Source organism: Siphateles boraxobius, unplaced genomic scaffold, assembly GCF_051911475.1.
Source record: "Siphateles boraxobius isolate OS27281-9 unplaced genomic scaffold, OSU_SipBor_1 31, whole genome shotgun sequence".
NCBI classification, from domain to species: Eukaryota; Metazoa; Chordata; class Actinopteri; order Cypriniformes; family Leuciscidae; genus Siphateles; species Siphateles boraxobius.
The window spans coordinates 16,634,894-16,658,392 of record NW_027508931.1 but is presented as its reverse complement, the minus strand read 5'-3'; the positions used below and the strand labels follow the sequence as shown (position 1 = coordinate 16,658,392).

The following is a 23,499-nucleotide window of genomic DNA, read 5'->3' as shown; positions in this document are numbered from 1 at the left end:
CTGCTGTGTAAATGAACAATACAAACTCATTATGACAATTTAATAGAAATGATTTGCAGTCAAGATTGGAACCCATGTTGGTTTGGTGACATTTGATCTATATCTTACACCATTTTCTATACGAGCTGTATTGTCAGTATACTACTATATGTTCACAAAGTATTTTCTCTATTATTTTTTAGTTTCTGTTTCTGCACTCAGACTTTCAAAGTCTTGCTTTTCAATGAATACTTAAGCATGCCGCATTTCTTTCCTAGAGTGCTCTTGTTTTAGCCTCTGATAGTCTGTTAGGAGGTTTGATAATAAAAGACGGAGAGGAGGAGTGAGCTAACAAAGCAGTTGTTGTCTTGGCATGAATTATTCAGCCTTGTGTCGTTGCTAGGATTGTATCAGCGATGCTGGCTGGCAATGCTGCCTTCTCAGACGTGACAGCTGCGGCCAAACGGTGTTGGGTTCTCCCTCTACCTGTATTGATTTGCCTTTGGGGATATTTAGTTAATTAAAAAGCTCCATGTTAACTGGGGATCCACCTCCACTCCCAATGCAATGACCAAACCTTTCCTCAATTGAAAAACAGGGACAGACACCATTCACACCATATACACAAGCAAGAGTGGAGACAGTGAGACAGAAAAAATGACTTAAAGAACAAGAACGTGAATTGAGCAATAAATACAGAGAGGAACGATCCACACAGGATCTGCTTTGGGCCTCAGATTTGGTTTCCTTTGTGCAAATGATGCCCTAGAAGAGCCTGAGATGTTTGTGTGTTTCAGGACGTAGTGCAGACAACTTGGACTCCTGTTTTTGTCTCTGCAATTATTTTTGTCCTGTTGTCGGACCGGAAAGGAAACGTTTTTGTGTGTGTGATATCCTGGGTCTCTGGACGGCTGGTTTTAATGCACACACACCTGCTGAGGGAGTGAGGGTGTGGAGGTGTGTGCGGTATATCAAGACGTTCTCGGTCTGGAGTTTTAGAGTGGATTAGAGTTTGATCTCGTGAGGATGTACAAGCGTCGGGATTACGTCGAACTCTACGAGAAGGATCAGGCAAAGTGGGCCTTAGTACAAAATGTCAACACTGTGTTCAAACACAGCACTCTATTACCGGTATGTGTGGAGAGTTGCCAGTTACGTGCAAATGCTTACCAATCATTTAATGGTCTTGTTGGAATTATATTTTGGTGGATTTACATTTGAATTCAGTTTGATTTTGATCTAACCCTAATTAGTAAAGTGTGTTCAGTGTGTGCATGATTTGTTAAAAAATGCGTCTTGTTGAATTATACTTAAGTCCCTCTATTTCAAGTTGCTTTGGATAAAAGCATCTAATGAATACATACATAAATGTTGTTGAGGAGAGGTGTGCTGGTTCTGTACTAAGTGATCAGACTTGCAGCTTTGCAGCACTTTTTGAGTTACATCAAGCACTGATGATGTCACAGCGGCTCAGTCTTCGGTTTTTGAATGAAGTGATGATGTCAGACTAATGTCACTTACAAATAAAAAACTCTGATGCAGGGTTATTAACTGAAACTAAAATCATAAAATAAACATAAACTGTAAAATATAAAAAACTTAAACTTATTTTGCCATAGCAACATTTCTCCTTTTAATTTAGTTTAACTTAAAGTACTAAAATAGCTAAAGCTGAAATAAAAAATAATAAGAAATATTTAGACACATTAAAAAACTACTAGAAATTACAAACACAACAAAATTACTAAAATGTTAACTAAATAAAATAAAAATGTATTCAAAATATTAATTAAAACTATAGGATCTCAATCAAATCTAAAATGTTACTTCTCTGAAATGTGTTTCAGGGCGACTATGTCTGGCTGGACCTGAAGACAGGCCGGGAATTTGAGGTCCCGATCGGAGCCGTTGTGAAGCTCTGTGATTCTGGTCAGATCCAAGTCTTGGATGATGAAGGAAATGTAAGTTATTGATCATTGCTGATCTGTTGGGCTGAAAAGCGGCTCTTCTTCTGGATGATCTATATGATTTGTTGCATTACATATGTTTAATTTCATATAAAAACTAGACATGTGACTTTGGAACTAATAATGGATCTATGGATCTGCATTCTTTTCAGGAACACTGGATCTCTCCCCAAAATGCCACGAACATCAAGCCGATGCACCCCACCTCCATCCACGGGGTGGAGGACATGATTCGACTGGGGGATCTGAATGAGGCGGGGATCCTCCGAAACCTTCTCATCCGCTACAGAGAACATCTCATCTATGTAAGTCCTGCTGTCCATTCAAAGTATTGAAGGTCTATGTTTTGTTGTGTAAGCATACAACTAATGCAAAACTCCACATCAGATGTGGAGGTGCAGTTTTGTGATTAATGGAAAGTATGTATTGAATAGGTTCCTATTTCGAAAGTTTTAGATTAAATGACCTGAATAAAATCAAATGAATTAAAGGGGAAAAAAACTATGCAGGTCCTCTAATTTAATCAATTACTCGTGTGTATATATATACACTATATATTGGGACACCCCTCCAAATAATTGAATTCAGGTGTTCCAATCACTTCCATGGCCACAGTTGTATAAAATCAAGCACCTAGACATGCATACAGCTTCTACAAACATTTGTGAAAGAATAGGTTGCTCTCAGGAGCTCAGTGAATTCAAGCGTGGTACCGTGATAGATTGCCACCTGTGCAATAAGTCCATTCGTGAAATTTCCTCACTACTAAATATTCCACAGTCAACTGTTATTATATCAACTTTGTATTATAACAAAGTGGAAGCAATTGGGAACAACAACAACTCAGCCACAACGTGGTAGGCGGGGTCAGTGCATGCTGAGGCGCACAGTGCGTAGAAGTCGCCAACTTTCTGCAGAGTCATTAGCTACAGACCTCCAAACTTCGTGTGGCCTTCAGATTCGCTCAAGAACAGCTAGAAGACCTTCATGGAATGGGTTTCCATGGCCGAGCAGCTGCATCCAAGCCTTACATCACCAAGTGCAATGCAAGCGTTGGATGCAGTGGTGTAAAGCACGCCACCACTGGACTCTAGAGCAGTGGACACGTGTTCTCTGGAGTGAGAATCACGCGTCACTGTCTGGCAATCCGATGGACGAGTCTGGGTTCGGCGGTTACCAGGAGAACGGTACTTGCCTGACTGCATTGTGCCAGGTGTAAAGTTTGGCGGAGGGGGGATTATGGTGTGGGGTTGTTTTTCAGGGGTTGGACTTGGCCCCTTAGTTCCAGTGAAAGAAACTCTTAATGCTTCAGCATACCAGGACATTTTGGACAATTTCATGCTCCCAACTTCGTGAGAACAGTTTGGGGATTGCCCCTTCCAGAATAGTTAAAGCTGTTATAGCTGTAAAGGGAGGGCCAACTCCATATTTAAACCCTATGGATTAAGAATGGGAGGTCATTAAAGTTCATCTGCATGTAAAGGCAGACGCCCCAAAAATTTTGGCGGTATAGTGTGTATATATATATACTTATTAAATTACAGCAGAACAATAGTCTGGTTTTCTGGATTTAGAGGGGTTTTGGACACATGCAGGCTGGTCAACCAGATAAACCAGCAGAACACCATCTTGCGACCCCAGTGAGCCAGTGAGACTAATCTATATGTATTCTATATATATATATATATATATATATATATATATATATATATATATATACTGTATATAAAATAATTGATAATGGGATATTTCATTTATTCATTGTGAAAGATTTGCTGCCCTATTCTATGAGTTAAATTAATAAAATAATTATCCAGGTCCACTAATTTGATTAGTTACTCAATACCAATGAATAAATACATTTCAAATATATTATAGACAACTATTGTCAAGAAAGGAATAATAATTGGAATAAATTATGTGGTATTTCTGTTTCATTATGATCATCGCAAAGACAAAAACATTTTGTAGCCCTGTTCCATTAATTAAATCCATAAGAGCCTTTATCTACCCTGTTTTTAATAACTCCCCTTTAATAACTGCCCTCAGTTATTTGCTTTGGTTATATTCTCTTCTCTTCTCTTTCTCTATATGAAGACTAACTGTGGTGGTCGGGTGAGTACGCAGACATCATTTTCACACGCATGGCTGCTCGCTGTTCATTGCCTCACTCTGAGTGAGTGTGTTTTCATTACGATTCTCCATTTCAACATGGCTCTGAGGTCTGCGGTAACAGGACACTGATACATCCCACTGTAACAGCACCCTCCGAAAAGCAAGACGCCCGTGCACTCTCCTCTCATTGTCATATTCACTCGCTCTGCCTCGTAACCAATATGACTGTCTGTCTTGTGCCGTGACATGACTGTTGATATCTGCATGTCCTCTACATGCACTAACCTGTCAATATTGCATAAAAGTCAAGAAAAACAAGTGGTTTATTTTTACCTTAAATAATTATTCTGCAGTGTTGTACTGTTAAGAATTACATTCCTAAGAGGATATTTTATTAATTTTTACGTCGTTTGGTCCATTAAAGAACAAAGAAGCAAACATTTCCACTCAAGTTCGTCTGCTTCAGCTCTATTTCTGTATCCTTCGTAGACGTATACCGGGTCCATCTTAGTGGCTGTAAACCCGTATCAGCTGCTGCCCATCTATACGGCAGACCAGATTCGCCTCTACACCAATAAGAAGATCGGAGAGATGCCTCCACACATCTTTGCCATCGCTGACAACTGTTACTTCAACATGCAACGCAACAACAAAGACCAGTGTTGTATCATAAGGTGCGGAAACCTGTAAGACTCTGTTATCAACGCTTGGTGTGAGTGCTTCCATTAAAGCTTGATGGGAAGACTTATGTCTGTCTATCTATTATTTAGGAACTGGATATTTTCAGGTTAACCCAAACCCTTTTCTTAAGCCTAAATCTATTACCCTAAGCCTTATCTCATCCCTGATCTCAAGGCCAATCCTGATCCCGACCCACTCATTACCCTGGTCATTTTAAACCTAACTTTGATCTCCCTTCTACCAGTTTTAAAGTACAGGACAATATTTTTGATGACGTTGACAGTGCTACTCTTATGGAAGCATGTTTCCGCCACAGAGTAGAACATTTTAAAAGATAATTGCGACTTTTTATCTCATAATTGTTACTTTACATCTCGCAATTCTGAGAAATAAAGTCAGAATTGCGAGATATAAAGTCAGAATTGCATGATATAAAGTCGCAATTGCGTGTTTTATTTTTTATTCTGTGCTTCCAAAACAAGCTTCCCTATACTCTAGTCCCAAATTTGGGACTTATCTCAAATATCTACTTCTACTCTTAACCTTGGTAGCAGAAGGTGCATATCAGTTTCCCAGAACAAGGTTTACCTACTAGACTAGAGTCTAGACACAACCCAACCATAAAGGGGATAGTTCACCCAAAAATGAAAATTCTGTCATCATTTAATCACCCTCAAAATGTTTCAAACCTGTATGAATTTCTTTCTTCTGCTGAACACAAAAGAAGATATTTTGAAGAATGTCGGTAATCAAACAGTTGATGGACCCCATTGACTTCCATAGCATTTTTCCCCTTTCTATGCAAGTCAAATGTTCTTCACACTAAAACATTGTTCTGTTGAGAACTGTTAAGTGTTGACTGAAAGATTCTTTGGGGAACTATAAATGTTTAGATGTCATCGCTGCAAAAACCCTGTTTGGAACATTTATTTTTATTTATGTTCATCTGTGTATATTTTCCCATCAGTGGTGAGTCTGGAGCAGGAAAAACAGAAAGTACCAAGTTGATTCTACAGTTTTTGGCTGCTATCAGCGGGCAGCACTCCTGGATTGAGCAGCAGGTGCTGGAGGCGAATCCCATCTTAGAAGGTAAGAGAACCGGGACCATCTGGAGGGGTTTGAGCTCTAAGAAACCAAATCTCTGTCAGAAACAAGCAAATTACATTCTGGTTTGTTTAATGACTTTACCCAACAGCCTTTGGGAATGCTAAAACCATCCGTAATGACAACTCCAGCCGCTTTGGGAAGTACATCGACATCCACTTCAACAAAAGAGGAGCTATAGAGGGAGCAAAGATTGAACAGTACCTTCTGGAGAAATCCAGAGTGTGTCGACAGGTATGAACAAGTTTGAATCCGAATTCAAAAATTTTATTAAAAATACAGTAAAAACTGTTATATTGTGAAATATTATAGCAAAATTAAATAACTGTTTTCTATTAGAATATATTTTTGAAGTGGAATTTATTCCTATGATGGCAAAGCCGAATTTTCAGCACCAGAAATCATTATAATGCTAATTTGCTGCTTAAGAAATATATCTTATTATTATCAATGTTGAAAACAGTAATGCAGCTTCATATTTTTGTGGAAACCATGATATATTTTTTCTCAGCATTATCTGATGAATTTAAAGTTCAAAAGAGCAGTGTTTATTTGAAATAGAAATTACAAACGTAGAAAATAGAAAAACAATATAAATGCCAATTGAGCGTCATTGATAAATAAGACTTTTGAACAGTAGTGTATGACATTTCAAAACATTGCATTTTGGTTTCAGAAAGGTTATGTTGGAGTACACATTTCTAGAAAAACATAGCCAAAATAGTATATATCATTCATTGATCCTTATGCAACTTCCTAGGGTCATAGGTCATACTTACCTGGTAGGTTTTCTCAAAACATCATTATAACTATAATTATAAACATTTTATTTTTACGATTAAAATAAAAGCAGTCCAAATGGCAACATTTGTGAAACTTTTTAAGTTCTATAATTAGCATATTTTCCCTCCCTCTTTCAGGCCCGTGATGAGAGAAACTACCACATTTTCTACTGTATGTTGAAGGGAATGACTCCAGACCAGAAGAAGAAACTAGGCTTGGGTAAAGCCGCAGACTACACCTACCTTACCACTGTGAGTGATGATCTTCAATGTTCTTTAATGCTTTAATGTTCTTGCTGTGCAGAATACATGTTGACAGTGTACTTCAGATATACAGATGATATAACCTTGACCTGTCATAACTCAGGGAAGCTGCACTGTTTGTGACGGTCGTGATGATCAGAAGGAATACTCAAACATCCGTTCGGCCATGAAGGTCCTCATGTTCACTGAAAAGGAGAACTGGGAGATTTCCAAGCTGCTAGCCGCTATTCTGCACATGGGCAACCTGAACTACGAGGGTGAGTTTGCTTGGACAAATGTGTCTAATAAACTCATTTTGGCCATCCCTTTTTCTGTTCAAATTGCCTGAAATTTTGTATTTAACAACTTATGGTGTTGTAAACTTCCTCCTCAGCTCGCACGTATGATAATTTGGATGCCTGTGAGGTTGTGCGTTGCTCAAATCTCACCACTGCTGCTTTTTTATTAGAGGTATGACGCTAAATCATAAAGTCATAACATGGCTGCTGTTATGGTGATTCAGATCAATCAGTCTTTGAGTTATCTGACATTTGACTGTTCTTCTTTATATGTATTAGCATGCTAGTACACGAATGTGCAAGATCAGGTGTTTGTGTGCCCTCTAGTGACTAAAATGGAAAGATAAAATTACTGTGATGGATTTAATTTCTACAGGGTGCAAAAAGTACAGAGAAAATCTATCTTCACACAAATTCAACTTTTTTCACAAAAAATTGTATGCATAAGCTGAAATTCCTGTATTATTGTATGTTTTCATAGGTGGACACGAAGGACCTAATGAATTGCTTGACCAGCCGGACCATAATAACCCGTGGAGAGACGGTGTCCACTCCTCTCAGTATTGAGCAGGCGCTGGATGTGCGAGATGCCTTTGTTAAGGTAAAACCATCTCACTCTTTCATCTACATACGTAATCCTGTTTGGTAACAGCATTTAACCAGCTGTTTGTCTGTCTCATAGGGTATATATGGACGCTTGTTTGTGTGGATTGTTGAGAAAATCAATGCAGCCATTTATAAACCTCCATCCTTTGAGCTCAAAGTGGTGCGGAGATCCATCGGCCTGCTCGACATATTCGGCTTTGAGAACTTCACAGTTAACAGGTAGAAAATATCACACACACACTTACATACAGCGCAAATCCTGCAAACACCTCATTGTAGTGTCCCTGTTACACATTAAAAAATATATATTTTCAAATTGAGTACTTGTTCACTTACTTATACACTAATCCTAATCATGCATATGATGGTTTATGACTACTTTTAGTCAAATTGTAATCAAAATGTACCTTAATGCACTTTCCTGGTCTAATTGTGTACAATTCATCAGTGCATATTATTTAAAACAGAAAAAAATTGCCTCCGTAAATTCTCATTGAAATTTAAATATTTCTGAAGCTCCACCTCTAAAGCAACTTTTCCCTTTCATAGAATGTTGCCTTGACTTGACTTATTAGCTTTGATATGTATATTTAATTAATATATTAAATATTGTTAAATAGGCCCGGTTTCACAGACAGAGCTTAGATTAAGCCCGAATTAGGCCTTAGTTCAAATAGGGCATTTAAGTAGCTTTTATAAACATGCCTAGGAAAAAACATTACTGGTGTGCAATTTGAGACAAAACAATGGCATTGACATATTTTAAGATATTTTAGTGCAAATTGCTTTCAGTTAAAACAGCTCAAACATGCATTTTAGTCTGGGACTAGCTAAAGCCTTGTCTGTGAAACACACATTAATAATGTTCAATAAATGTAATAATATCACACCCTGCTAAAATGTTTAGACATCTCCTGATATTGTACAGTATGTTCTTAATGCATGTACAGTATTTGAGTAGTGTGATTGGTGGCCCTCATGCAGCTGTATCTCTCCTCCAGCTTTGAGCAGTTGTGTATCAACTTTGCCAATGAAAACCTGCAGCAATTCTTCGTCCGTCATGTTTTCAAGCTGGAGCAGGAAGAATATAACCTTGAGAACATTAACTGGCAGCACATTGAGTTCACTGACAACCAGGACGCCTTGGACATGATCGCCATAAAGCCCATGAATATCATCTCTCTCATTGACGAGGAGAGCAAGTTTCCCAAGGTGAGAGAGATTGCTGACTTGTACTGTACATTCACATACTGTATCCTGTGCTCATGCTGAACGTTTCTTTTTCACATCTCAGGGTACAGACACCACCATGCTCAACAAACTCAACTCTCAACACAAACTCAACACCAACTACATTCCTCCTAAAAACACTTATGAAACACAGTTTGGCATCCAGCACTTTGCTGGTGTGGTCTTCTATGAGACCAAAGGTAGGTATTCTACTCTCTTGCATAATTGTTTTTCACCTTGTGGAATATAAAACAATGCAATCTTCAGTATACTGTATATACTTGAGCCATCAAAAAACTCCTAGAAACCACCCAGAGCATCCATGCACCGATGTAGTTAACAATAGTTATGTGCATGAAAATAAATGTACTGTATTTATGTGTCTGTGCAGGTTTTCTGGAGAAGAATCGAGACACCCTGCATGGTGACATCATTCAGCTTGTGCACTCCTCCAAAAACAAATTCATCAAGCAGATCTTTCAGGCGGATGTTGCTATGGTAACGTCTACATCTCATTTTAGTCTTTATCATAGTCTTATATTCTTTACTATACACACTAGATTATTTCAACACTCCCTCGGAAGTGATGATACCACGAAACAGTGATGGTATTAGATGGTAATACCATTATCATTTGATTTTGTATGATTACTATAATTATATATCATCTGTGGTACTTCAAAAATATGCTGTTACTATAGTGCTCTTTGAGCGTCTTTGAATGTTAAAAATAAATTAGGGATGCACCGATACCACTTTTTCCAGAACGAGTCCGATACCTATACTGTCATTTTTGGTACTCGCCGATACCGTATAACCGATAACTGTATTTCCACTGCATTTGTAATTTTTAAATGTATTGGAAGTGAAACCAAAACAATATAAATCATATTAGTTGTCTAACTTATTTGGCTAAGTTATTTTCATGCTTAATTAAGCCTGCTAAAATGCATTGTATGAGCTTCTGTTACTTTCACCATATCATCATATTCATCTTTCATTTAATAGTACAGCACATATTTAGAGCTGCTCCACAGTTCTCAGTGCGGAGAATTGGGTCAGTGGTACAAATGTTTAGACACAAGTCAAATATCAATTATTTCATTTTTTTTTTTTAATATTACGGTCGGATGGACTAGATCCCATACATGCTTCCCTCTTTCTTTCTCTGTTTGTTAAATGTGGTGGCAGTTTTTGTGTGGTTATGTGTCTGCTGACAGTCTTGGCAAAGCAGATTCACTCCATAAGGTAAAATCGTGGTATACGACTAGTAGTTTACACTAACTAACACATAGTTTATGCTGTTAACAGTAGCTACACTGCACATGCTTCCAGTGTTTTTGCTAATAATATGACATGTGAATGAGATTTACCAGCGCTTGCCATTAAATTGGTTACAAATTAAATGAAGTAAAAATCATTTTAAAATGATCAATGTTGAAAACAGTTGTGCTGCTTCATATTTTTCTGGAAACTGTGATAAGAACAATCTTTTTTAACATTATAAATGTATTTACTGTTACTTTTGATGAATACATTTTTGATCAAGTACACAGACTTGAAGAACTCGACTCATTCTTTACAGTATGAATGTGTGTAGTATGAATGAAATTCGGACGTACTACATCCTCCATGTTGTCATTGTCATGTGACCTACAGCATCAGTTGCGTCGCTTCACTTTCATTCATAAAACCCCTCCTGGGATAGTAAAGTGTCCATAAGTGTCCGTATGCACACTTTATAATTTCGCTGGAAGTAGTAGGTCATCTGGGTACTTTTGGCCTACTGTTTTATGAATACTATGAATTCGGACATACTACTTGGCTCACATACTGTTTTTCGCCTACTATATAGTAGGGAAGTGGGCATATTTGGATGCAGCATCAGTCTTTTCTTAGCAACTGCATGAGAATTATCAGAACACTTTTTTATAACCACATAGCAACTTCCTAGCAAACACCCAAAACAACCTAGCATCTTGGGAGCAGATTGGCACAGACAAACACCACTAGAAGTGTTTAGCTATATGAGCCTAAAATGTCATTCACTTTTTTTATGACACAACCCATTTTGAGCTTAAAGCCTTTCCACCTTTTTTTGTTCTCCTAAGTAGAAGTATGACCTGCATCTGTCTAGAAAATACAGTATATCTGTCCAACACAGTTCCTGAGGTGAGACCGTTTCCCGTGTGTGTGTGTTTCCTGATGCACAGGGGGCGGAGACCAGAAAACGTTCCCCGACTCTGAGCAGTCAATTCAAGCGCTCTCTGGAGCTGTTGATGCGCACGTTGAGTGTGTGTCAGCCGTTCTTCGTCCGCTGCATCAAACCCAATGAGTTCAAGAAACCCATGGTGAGTTAAACCAGTAAAACTCTAGAGCTAGAATGCTAAATCATAACTAGTTACACTTTACAATATGGTTTCATTTGTTACCATTAGTTAATGCAATAGATAACATGAACCATCAATACAGAATTTGCTAACGTTTGATTTTGTTAGTTAATAAAAACAGTTCAATTGTTCATTGTTTGTTCATCTGAGTCGACAGTTCATTAACGTATGTTAACTGATAAAACTTTTGATTTTAAAAATGTATCAGGGAATGTAGAAATGAACATTGACTAAGAATAATAAATGCTGTAGAAGTATTGTTCATTGTTAGTTCATGTTAGCTAATATAATGTAGGAATGTTAACAAATGAAACCTTACTGTAATGTGTTAACCCATAACTTAACTGATGATATTGGAGAATAAAAAATACTGATGTCAACAAAAATATATTGGAATGTTTTTCAATTTCTAAAGGGACTCTTTTATTGAATGTTATTTAAGGATAATATCTTCTTTATATTTATTTATTGCTCATTGATTTGCTTGTGTCTTATTTTACACTGTTTGGTAATACATTATAATAAGTTTAAACATAGCAAAATTTGTGGTATATTAAGTGTCTTGTATTTCCAATTTCAAGAATGTACATTTAATGATGTCTAGTAATAGTTAAAAATGTTTGTTAATATTATTAATTATGCTAGTTATTTTTAAAGTTGCCGCCAAATGTTTTATTTGAAGAGATTTTTAAGAAATAATCTCTCCATCTTTCTCCAGCTCTTTGATCTTGAGCTGTGTGTGAGGCAGCTCCGGTATTCTGGGATGATGGAAACCATCCGGATTCGCCGGGCCGGATACCCCATCCGCTACACTTTCGTCGAGTTTGTGGACAGATACCGTGTTTTGATGCCCGGAGTGAAACCTGCTTACAAACAGGTGAGTTAATAGTGTCTCTAGAATAGGGAAATGCAGTGTGCTTCAACTAGTCTTTGTGTAATACATGTTTTTGACCTTAATATCATTTTATTTCGTTCTAATAAAGGCCTTGTGTTGGTTAATGGAAAGTGAGCATAAATTTTTTAAATTTTACTGTTCACAAACAAAAAGGTCTTTCATTTTTTAATCTTGTAAAAATGAAAAAGTAAAAACATAAAATTGTACACTTTCTTTTAAGTTTAAGTCCTACTATTAATTAAATGTATTAATAATGAATGTGCCAATTTTTTCAACACTGCAGTGTGACGCCTGTATATATATATATATATATATATATATATGTATGTATGTATGTATGTATACATATATATATATATGTATACACACACACAAACACTACTGTGTCTAAATTCTAAAATATAAATATATAAATTTATCTTGGTGTTCACCAAAACAGTTCGTCATCTACCCTCATATTATAATGCTTTCTTGACCATTTTTGTTCATTTATTTCCTTTAGGAGGACCTAAGAGGAACCTGTCAGCGTATCGCTGAAGCCATATTGGGCCGTGATGATGATTGGCAGATGGGAAAAACAAAGATATTCCTGAAGGTATTTAAAGCAGAACTAATATCTTATTATAGAAGTACCAACTACTTATAACAATGAGACACCATTTGTGAAATGCTCTTCACTATCAATAACAGAAGGCAATATTTAAATAAAAAATATGAATCTTTACTTAGGTTATGGAAAAATAAGCTCATTGTTGTTGCTGTTAAAAAAACATGTCGGGGATTTTATGCAGTCGTGTCAAACTTAGACAGTATTGACCTCAATATTTGTGTGTGTGTTTTCTGCTGCCGGAAACGCTGCCCTCAGCCAGAGGTCAAAGATCAGGAACTAGCTTGTCCATTACTAAACTGCCAGGATGAGTTTTCCAGGGATTAGGTTTTATCACACCTTCCAGTTCTCTAAAACAGGAAATCCCACTCAGCAGGAAGGAAGAGAGGGCAGTGTCAATACACGTTGACAGGAAGTAACGACACCAGCAGGATCAGCACAGATACAGATCAATATTAAATGATCTGGTGATCATTGCAACATCACTGGAGCGTGTTTAAGTTTATATTTAGTTAGTGTGTCCTTTAAATACTTCTCTACCTTTGTCAGGACCACCATGACATGCTGCTGGAAATCGAGAGAGACAAGGCCATAACTGATAAGGTCATTCTCATTCAGAAAGTTGTCAGAGGATTCAAGGACAGGTACGAATGACTGCTGATGTTTAGTTTGTGTTGCAAGAACTCTAGGGGAATATGCTAAAAATGAATTACACCCACTGTTTATTTGCATTTGTGGTCTGTGTTGTTTGATAATCTTATGTAAATCAGATAACGTCACAAACACACCACAGAAACATCATTTGAGGAATTCCTGCGGCCTTGATTGCTATAAAATATATAACTTTAAATAAAAACACTTATACTTATGCATTGTGTTGGTCATCTAGCAGTTTCATCATTGGTAGAATATACATTTGTGTAAAATATTTCAATACAAGCATTTCATTGAAAAAATAAAAATAATTTATGCAAAATGGCAAACCTTTAAAAAAAATGCAACCCAAAGAAACAGTTTAAATGTAGCCAATCTTTCAAAGACTTTCAGTCAATGGTTTTGACCCTCCAAAACTTTTTCGGCCAAAACCCAAACTTTTTTTTTCTGGACAAATAATTTTTTTGATTGCATCACTAGTTTAATCAGCATTGCAGGTGGTTTGCGATTTAGACATGTTTTTGTGCTGAAATGTGCTTCAAACACAATAAAAAAGCATTGTCATCTTTCCCACAGATCCAACTTCTTAAAGTTGAAGAAGTCTGCAATGTTGATCCAGAAAACATGGAGGGGTTATAACTGCCGGAAGAACTACTCAGCGGTTGGTCTCAAACATTCTCATATAACTGTACAACTATGTGCTATTGTTGCCCTCCAGTATCTTAACGCTCATTTCCTGTCTGGTAGATGCGCGGTGGTTTCTCACGTCTGCAGGCACTGTATCGATCTCGCAAACTCTACCAGACGTACCATGTTACACGACAGAGAATTATCCTTTTTGAGGGCCGCTGCAGAGGATACCTGGTGCGCCGGGCGTTTCGACACCGTCTTTGGGCCGTCATCACCATCCAGGCGTATACGAGAGGAATGATCGCCCGCCGACTCTACAAAAGACTCAAAGGAGAGGTGAGTACGACCGGATTTATTTGTAGATAACGATATATGGTGTTATGATATATAAAACGCATCACTCTGTTTTTCCATCCATCTCAGTACCGGCGGCGTTTGGAAGCGGAGAAGATGCGATTGGCTGAGGAGCAGAAGTTTAGGAACCAGATGAGTGCCAGGAAGGCCAAAGAAGAAGCCGAAAAGAAGCATCAGGAAAGATTGGCACTGCTGGCGCGAGAGGATGCCGAGCGCGAGAAGAAGGACCGAGAGGAGGCGCGGAGGAAAAAGGAAATGTTGGACCAGATGGAGAAAGCACGACATGAGCCGGTCAACGACTCTGATATGGTGGACAAGATGTTTGGCTTTTTGGGAACCACAAACTCGTTCCCTGGTCAGGAGGGTCAAGCGCCTGCTGGGTTTGAGGTGAGGATGTGGATCTGTCGCTTTTACAATGTAAACTCGGCGTGTTTGACTTCATGCTGCACTGCATCTACTTGAAGCAATGCATAGCAGTTAGTCATTTTGTTCCCCATCACAGTACCTCGAGAGCGATTCGAGAGCAGTTGGCTGGCACATTCTTCGCACACTGCAAAAGATGAATTTCTTAATCAGTATTTTTGTCTTGTTTTTCAGTACAAATATCTAAACATTCTTAAACCAAGATACATTTACTTGAGAAGCAAATAAGATAAGATTGAAATAATTAATATTGTTAATTAATCGTTTTCTGGAAAATGTATCACAATTAAGCAAGTTTTTGCTTAAAACAAGAATAATTTTTTTATTTTTTTCTCCTCTTTGACAGATATTTTTCTTAAAACTTTCCACTCGTGCTCATAAATCCATATTTTTATAATTTTGTAATATTAATGTGGTAACACTTTACAATAAGGTTTCATTAGTTAACTAGATTAGTTAACATGAACTAATAATGAACTACACTTTAAGAGCATTTATTAATCTTTGTTAATGTTATTTTCAACATTTACTAATACATTATTAAAATCAAAAGTTGTATTTGTTAACATTAGTTAATGCACCGTGAGCTAACATGAACAACTGTTTTTTTATTAACTATCATAACAAAGATTGAAAAACAGTAACAAATGTATTGCTGATGGTTAGTTCATGTTAGTTAATACATTTACTAATGTTAAATGAAACCTTATTGTAAAGTTAATGTTATTTTATGTTGATCATTTTGATCAAAATAAATGTGATAAGAATTATAGACTCCACTTTATTGGTATTTAAATAGCATATAGGCTAGTTCAACTTTATTCTGTAACACTTTACAATAAGGTTCATTAGCTTCAATAAGGTTCAGTTAACTACATTAGTTAGCATGTGCTAATAATGAACTGCAATTATACAGCATTTATAAATCTTTGTTCATGTTCATTTAAACATTTACTAATACTTTATTAAAATTTTGTTAATTAGTTAATGCACTGTGAACTAACATGAACAAACAATAAACAGCTGTATTTTTTTATTAACTAACGTTATCAAAGATTAACAAATACAGTAACAAATGTATTGCTTATGGTTAGTTCATGTTAGTTAATACATTAACTATATTAAAGTGTTACCCTTTATTCTTGTATATGCAGGTGCTGTACTAAGCACTACATAAAGTATTAAATGAATAGTGTTTACCACTCTCCCCGACTGCTAGCAGCAAATCTCTCCGATTGGTTAAATCCAGCCGCAGCCCATCACACCTTTTGTTTCCAGAGACACAAGCTGAACTAATTAACCAGCTGATTAACTGATCCCTCACCTCATTAATGAGTTGATTAACTAAGCTCCGTTATAATTGTGTTTTCCCCAGGACCTGGAGCGAACGCACAGGGAGCTTGAGGAAGAAGACTTGGATGAAGCTCTTCCTCTCCCAGAGGATGACGTGGAAGACTTGTCGGAGTACAAATTTGCCAAGTACTCTGCCACATATTTCCAGGGCACGACCACTCACACTTACGTGCGCCGCCCGCTTAAACAGCCGTTACTGTTTCACGAGGACGAAGGAGATCAGCTGGTATGTGACCTTTGACTTATGACACTCAAACGCACTTTAGATGTTAGATAGGATTGGTCTATCTGTCTGTCTGTCTATCTATTCAATATTTGTATAAATATACTATACATGTATATAAATACTATATATAAACACTTTATAGCTTTTTTTAAAACAAATGTAAATGTATATTTTATATAAATATACATATTTTTTTTAAATATAAATGTATATAAAAGTGAAAATATGTATATATATATATATATACCGGTGTATATATATATTTTGTATATATATCCCTCTACTGCACGCATTATTATGCAATCATGTAAAAAAATTTTACAGTGTTTTTTTATATATAAAATAGACTCAAATTAACATTTCTTTTTTTTTTTTTTTTTTTTTTTTTTTTTTTTTTTTTGGGGGGGGTACTTTTGGGTGCGTTGCCATATGGCAACATTGTGCGACAATGGAACAGCCTGATGCGTTTTCTCCCAAAATGACATGAAATTCATAGATGATTACAGACCTGTCTTTTAGAAATGAAATTGTTTTTATTATTTAAAATGTTTTCAAGAGCTTTGTGTACAAAATATGAAACTAATTTTCAAAGTATTATTTCAACAACATTTACAAAACATCTGACGCAAACTCATAAGAACTGTTCAAGTGAAACTACTCAATGTGAAACGATTATTTCAACAACATTTACAAAACATCTGACGCAAACTCATAAGAACTGTTCAAGTGAAACTACTCAATGTGAAACGATTATTTCAACAACATTTACAAAACATCTGACGCAAACTCATAAGAACTGTTCAAGTGAAACTACTCGATGTGAAAAGCCTTAAAGCAGTTGTTCTCTCTGTTAAAGGTGGGGTATGTGATTTTCTTTTTTGACCATTTTTTCAAAATCACTTGAAATCCTATTCCTAACCCACTTACAGCCACTGAGTTAGAAGCACTGACATGAAAATTAAAAAATGTAATCATCTGTGGAACGGGCAGGACTCGAAAAACTCGAAAAAACTCGAAAAACAGACAATCATTTCCAAGACCACCTAGAATCATTGGACAGTAAGTGCGTCAATCAAACGGTCGTACCATACCCCCCTCCCCCATGCCCCTCTTCGAGTGGGTGGAGTCAGGGCCAGCGTTGGAGGAAAGAAGGTAGGACCTTTTGAGTTGTGTATTTTCAAAATCTGCCGGCCGTTTTGCAAATCACATACCCCACCTTTTAAGCAGAGGTGCACCTTGCACTTAGAGCAAACCCCTCTGACGATGCCCTTGCAGCCAGGATTCTTGCACCTTCCTTTTGGTGCACCCATCTCTGGCCAGTGATCAAAGCGGTCAAGACGGATATATATTTTACTTTTATACTTTACTTTTACTTTACTTTATAAATATATAAAAATATATATAAATATATGAGTAGAATACAACCATCCAACTATATCAGTGCATCCATACATTGTCATTCATACAAAGCTACTCTGCATTAGAATGTGCGGTAATGGAACAATATTTTGCCCAATGTTGCTATATGGCAACACACCTATTTTATTAAATAAAAAGGTAATATAAGTATCAAAACAATGTGACAATGATTGAAATAAGATTAGAACTTACCCCAGATGCTTGATGTATTTTTTTATTCCGAAGAAATATGAAAAAAATGAGGAAAATCTTCACATATACACAAGCACTTTTTCAGCAGCTGGAGTCATCAAAAGTGTGTGAAAAGAATGACGTTGCAAGGGTGTGTGTAATGTCGTGATGTCATCAAAGCATATCATTGGTTACCACCAGGTTCTACCATGAATTTAAGATTAATCAGAGCTCATATTTATTTTCAAATTTCAAGAAATGTCCAAAGAAAGGGTATGTTGCCATATGGCAACACCGTGCAGTAGAGGGATATATATATATATATATAGACGTATATATGTGACAAATATATATACGTATATATTCAATATTATTTAGAAATTGAAAATGACTACACATTAAAAAACTATATAATACTGACTACACATATTAAAAGCTATAATATGTATATATATATATATATATATATATATATATATATATATATATATATATATATGAAAAGCTATGTATAAAAACGATAACAATTCATAATGTCTCATTTGATAACATTACTTTATGCATTAACTAACATGAACTAACAATGAGCAATACATTTGTTACATTATTTATTAATCTTTGTTAATGTTATAAAAAATACTGTCGTTCATTTTTTGTTTATGTTAGGTTTTTTTTGTAATGTATTAGTAAATGTTGAAATTAATATTAACTAAGATTGAAAAATGCTGTAGAATGAGTCATTCTTCATTCATGAGTTCATTCTTAGTTCATGTTATCTAATGTTAACTAATGGAACCTTTAATGAATATTGTCAAAATAAAATATAAATAGCAAAATAATGAATACTTAAATATATATTTGTACTGTAGTATATATTAAATTACATACCAATTATATATAAATATATATAAATATATTTTTTAAATATATATACAAAATTTTTACATAAATACATTTTTAATAAATATAAATGTTATATATAGATTTTTTTTTTTTTTTAGATTTAGATTTATTTTCAATCATTATACAGATATACATACATGCATAACAACCAAAAAAGGTGTAGGCTGAAGCCTATGCTTATTATGCCTACCTTTTGTACATAATTACTTAATTAGCGGCACTTTTCTCTCTGGATTTAACTTTCAAAATAAACATAAATTTACATAAGAACATTTCCAAGATGTTCATACATGATTACAAGGGTACACATCTCAGACACTATTTCAATAGTTAACATAGACAAATTAATTATATTGAGTTTTATAATTATTTATCACCTTGTTTTTAAACATTTTTTTAAAATTACAGGGTGAATTACACAATTTTAATTCCTTGTCACAATTATTCCATAGGTTTACTCCTTTAACAGATATGCATCTATTTTTTTTATTAGTTCTTGCTCTTACTTTTTTAAACATATACATTCCTCTTAGTTCATACTGACTTTCTCTTATTTCGAACAGCCTCTGAACACAATTTGGAAGTAAATTCTTATAAGCTTTATACATGATCTGTGTAGTATAAAGGTCAACTAAATCAACTAATTTTAAAGCTTGTAAATTAATAAATAATCTATTTGTTGGTTCATAATAGTCTGCCCGTTTTACAATCCTTATTGCTTTCTTTTGTAACATATATATTGAATTTATATTAGTTTTATATGTATTACCCCACACCTCCACACAATAAGTAATGTATGGAACTATGAGTGAACAATACAATATATATAATGATTTTTCATTCAAAATATGTTTTATTCTATTTAATATTGCAATGGATTTAGACATTTTTGTTTTTACATTATTTATATGTGATTTCCAGCATAATTTATGATCTATTATTACCCCCAAAAACTTATATTCATATACTCTTTCTATTTCCTCATTACTAATCTTAATTTTAACTTTGCTATTACTTTGTCGATTGCTAAATATTATAAACTTTGTTTTACTCAAATTTAATGAAAGTCGATTATCATCAAACCATCTTTTTAAGACCATCAATTCTTTTTCAACCATATTCAGAAGCTGTTCCAATTTTTTTCCGCAACAGTATAAATTTGTCATCAGCAAACAATACCATTTTAAATATTTTAGACACTTTACAAATATCCTCTATATACAATACAAACAATTTGGGACCTAACACCGAACCTTGTGGAACACCACAAGTAACTTTCATTAGATCAGATTTAATATTATTTATTTGTACAAATTGATATATATCCTCAAGGTAACTTCTTAACCAAGAGAAGGCTTTTCCTCTTATGCCATATCTCTCCAATTTCCTCATTAATAAACTGTGATCAATAGTGTCAAAAGCTTTTTTTAAATCTAAGAACACTCCCACAGTATATTCATTATTATCCATAGAAGTGGAAATCTCCTCTACCAGTTCCATCACTGCCATTGAGGTCGACCTATTTGCTCTAATGCCATACTTATGTTCACTCAATAATTTATGTTTATCTATAAAATTGTCAAGCCTGCGCACAAATAATTTCTCTAAAATTTTTGACAACTGGGAAAGCAGAGAAATTGGTCTATAATTGGAAAAAAGATGTCTATCTCCACTTTTAAAAATAGGAATAACTTTTGCTATTTTCATATTACTTGGAAATATACCTGTTAAAAAGGACTGATTAAAAATATATGTTAATGGTTTTACTATATATTCTATAATATTTTTTAATAATGACATGTCAATATCATTACAATCAGTAGAATTTTTATTCTTACAATTATTAACAATGTCTAGTATTTCCATCTCATCAGTACCCCAATAAATATTGAATGTTTATTGCTAGAAATATTTACTTAATCTACCCTGTCCCCAGTTTGCTGTTCCACAATCTCATTTGCTAATTTATATCCAATATTTACATAATACTTTACATAATATTAAATTTATTGACAATGTCATTCACTTTATTTATAATTAATGCATCATCATTTACAAAATAATTTGGGTAATCTATTTTTCCGGTATTCTTTTTAATTATACTGTTGAGTACTTTCCATGTTGCTTGAGTATTACTTTTATACCTGTCCAATAATTTATGGTAATAATCTTTTTTACTAAATCTTATAATACTTATTAATTTATTTTTATATATCTTATATCTATTTTCAGCTTATTTTGTTCTAGTTTTTATAAATTTCCTATATAAAACATTTTTCTTTTTAAATGCCTTCTCTATTCCCTTAGTGATCCATGGTTTGTCATCATTTTTGCGCTTCTTCACAATTTTGTTAGACGAACAATGTTTTTCATATTGCTCAATTAGTATGGTCAAAAAAGCATCATAGGCTCTATTCGGATCTTTATTTACATAAACCTCACTCCAGTTTTGTTATTGTAAGTCCTCCCCAAGGGCAGTAATGGCTTCTGGTGTTCTATGTCTGATCATTTTATAGTTATTTATCCTATTTTCATTTGTTTTTTAAAATAATTTTTGAAAGATCGCAAAAGCTGGGAGATGATCTGTCATATCATTTATAAATAACCCACCTACTATTTTTGTTTCAATTTCATTTGAATATATATTATCTATCAATGTAGCAGTATCAGTAGTTATTCTACTTGGTTTTGTAATCACAGGAAACAGACCTTTACTATACATTGTATCAATAAAATCTGTTGTCCTCTTATGTCCATTTGGATTAGGCAAATCAATGTTAAAATCTCCACATACAATTTGTATCTTGTTCTCATTCCATTTGTCAAGCATACCAACTATCTGATTTGTAAATGTTTCGATACATGTTCCTGGTATTCTATACACACAACTAATAATTATATTTTTAGATCTTTCAATGTCAATTTCTATGGTTAAGCATTCCAAGATATTTTCTATAGTCATTGACATACTTTTAATCAAATTGCATCTTAACGTTGTATCAACATATATAGCAACACCTCCTCCAGTGTCCAAGTCTCTGACACAGCAATCACATTAAATTTGTTAAACTGCCACAAGTAATCCTTAATTTGTGCAAAGTTTCTATAGAGACTTCTACTATTAAAGTGTATTATTGATAATGCCCCTTCCATATCCACATTTATTTTAAATTGTTCTTCCGTGTAATACTCACAACAATTGTTATTTACATTATTGAAAAAATGGTTTTCCGGGTCAATATCATTTTCAATATCATACATTTTATAGTCTGTGTGATTGAAAGTTTTAAAATTCAAATTTTCATACTCACAGTATTGAATTTGTAAGCGGTCAAGCACACAGTCCTTATGTATATTAACAAACTCCCCATCGTCAATATCTCTATATGGGAACAAAAAAAAATCCTTTTCAATGTCCACCATTATTTTGTGATGTATGAGTCCATACGATATTCCTCTACATTGTCCTCACTTGTAACATTTATCCTCACTTGTTTATCATGGATATTCATCCACATACAGTAGTCCTCACTTATCGTACTGGTCCAATTCTTTAAGTTCTCTTATTGTGAGTACTTTGGCTTCTTCAGGTGTTCCATTTAGTCGTATCATCACTTTGCAATTCCGTGTCCATGTAGCTTGTATCTTGTTCTGTTTCCTCAGAATGTGTGCGCATCTAGCAATATCAGCATTCTTCTTGGTAAGATGTTCATTCAGATACACCACTGTACCCTTCAACTTCTTAGCTTGCCTCAGTAACTCGGTTTTGTGTTTCCGATTCACAAACCGAACAATTATGACAGGCTTTGCTCCGCTGTTCCTTCGGGGAAGGGTATGGGAGACAACAACATTACCACTCTGAATATTCATATTCTTACTTTCAAAGAACTTTATTACTTGTTTTTCCAGCGTTTGAAGTTCCTCTGGCAGGGCGTCTTCACTAACTTTGTCTCTATCCACAGTACTGGCATACATTCGGTGTGTTGTTTCCAGTCCATTTATAATTAAATCCTCCATTTTTGTATATTGTTCCAGATCATCGATCCTTCTCTCCAATCCTTCAATTTTCTTATTCTTCTCGTTTACAAGGTTCTTCAGTTGTTTAACTTCATCCATCAGATCAAGTAGCATAGCTTGTTGTTTAGCGACTGCGCTCAACTCATCCGACATGAAGTTTAAAGATTTTCGAATCTCCTCCAACTCTTCCTCAACTGCATTGCTGATTTTCTTCGGTGGCATTTTGATTACTTTTTGTCTCGTTTTCAGATAATTTAACAATATCACTTTAGTTCAGTTTAATTATCTCTTTGTTCTTTCTGAAGTACCAGCATGTCACAGGGTGCCACCATCTTGGATTTTTGCATTCAAAACACAACTCACAGGTCCTATATACACAATATACTGTATACCACAATATATACAGGTCCTTCTCAAAAAATTAGCATATTGTGATAAAGTTCATTATTTT

At 35.0% G+C, this 23,499-nt stretch overlaps 2 protein-coding genes across 3 annotated transcripts in view; one reads left to right on the top strand and one right to left on the bottom strand.

Annotated features, from left to right (window-relative positions):
- The window catches only part of LOC143696984 (uncharacterized), a 118,773-nt gene that overhangs the window by 45,770 nt on the left and 49,504 nt on the right, over positions 1–23,499 (bottom strand). The window lies entirely within an intron of this gene.
- Positions 576–23,499, top strand: part of myo7aa (myosin VIIAa) — a 55,508-nt gene continuing 32,584 nt past the window's right edge. Inside the window, exons 1-23 of one of the 2 annotated variants that reach the window (XM_077193924.1) lie at positions 1,006–1,110; positions 1,827–1,940; positions 2,099–2,251; positions 4,551–4,735; positions 5,710–5,831; positions 5,938–6,080; positions 6,767–6,880; positions 6,996–7,149; positions 7,266–7,342; positions 7,652–7,771; positions 7,853–7,995; positions 8,778–8,988; positions 9,071–9,206; positions 9,398–9,504; positions 10,198–10,254; positions 11,220–11,357; positions 12,115–12,273; positions 12,794–12,886; positions 13,448–13,542; positions 14,129–14,213; positions 14,300–14,518; positions 14,606–14,923; positions 16,335–16,538. In XM_077193924.1, coding sequence (XP_077050039.1) covers positions 1,006–1,110; positions 1,827–1,940; positions 2,099–2,251; positions 4,551–4,735; positions 5,710–5,831; positions 5,938–6,080; positions 6,767–6,880; positions 6,996–7,149; positions 7,266–7,342; positions 7,652–7,771; positions 7,853–7,995; positions 8,778–8,988; positions 9,071–9,206; positions 9,398–9,504; positions 10,198–10,254; positions 11,220–11,357; positions 12,115–12,273; positions 12,794–12,886; positions 13,448–13,542; positions 14,129–14,213; positions 14,300–14,518; positions 14,606–14,923; positions 16,335–16,538 — 3,252 coding nt within the window. Of the gene's footprint in view, positions 1,111–1,826; positions 1,941–2,098; positions 2,252–4,550; positions 4,736–5,709; positions 5,832–5,937; positions 6,081–6,766; positions 6,881–6,995; positions 7,150–7,265; positions 7,343–7,651; positions 7,772–7,852; positions 7,996–8,777; positions 8,989–9,070; positions 9,207–9,397; positions 9,505–10,197; positions 10,255–11,219; positions 11,358–12,114; positions 12,274–12,793; positions 12,887–13,447; positions 13,543–14,128; positions 14,214–14,299; positions 14,519–14,605; positions 14,924–16,334; positions 16,539–23,499 lie in introns of both variants that reach the window. The other variant, XM_077193925.1, reaches the window with a different exon arrangement.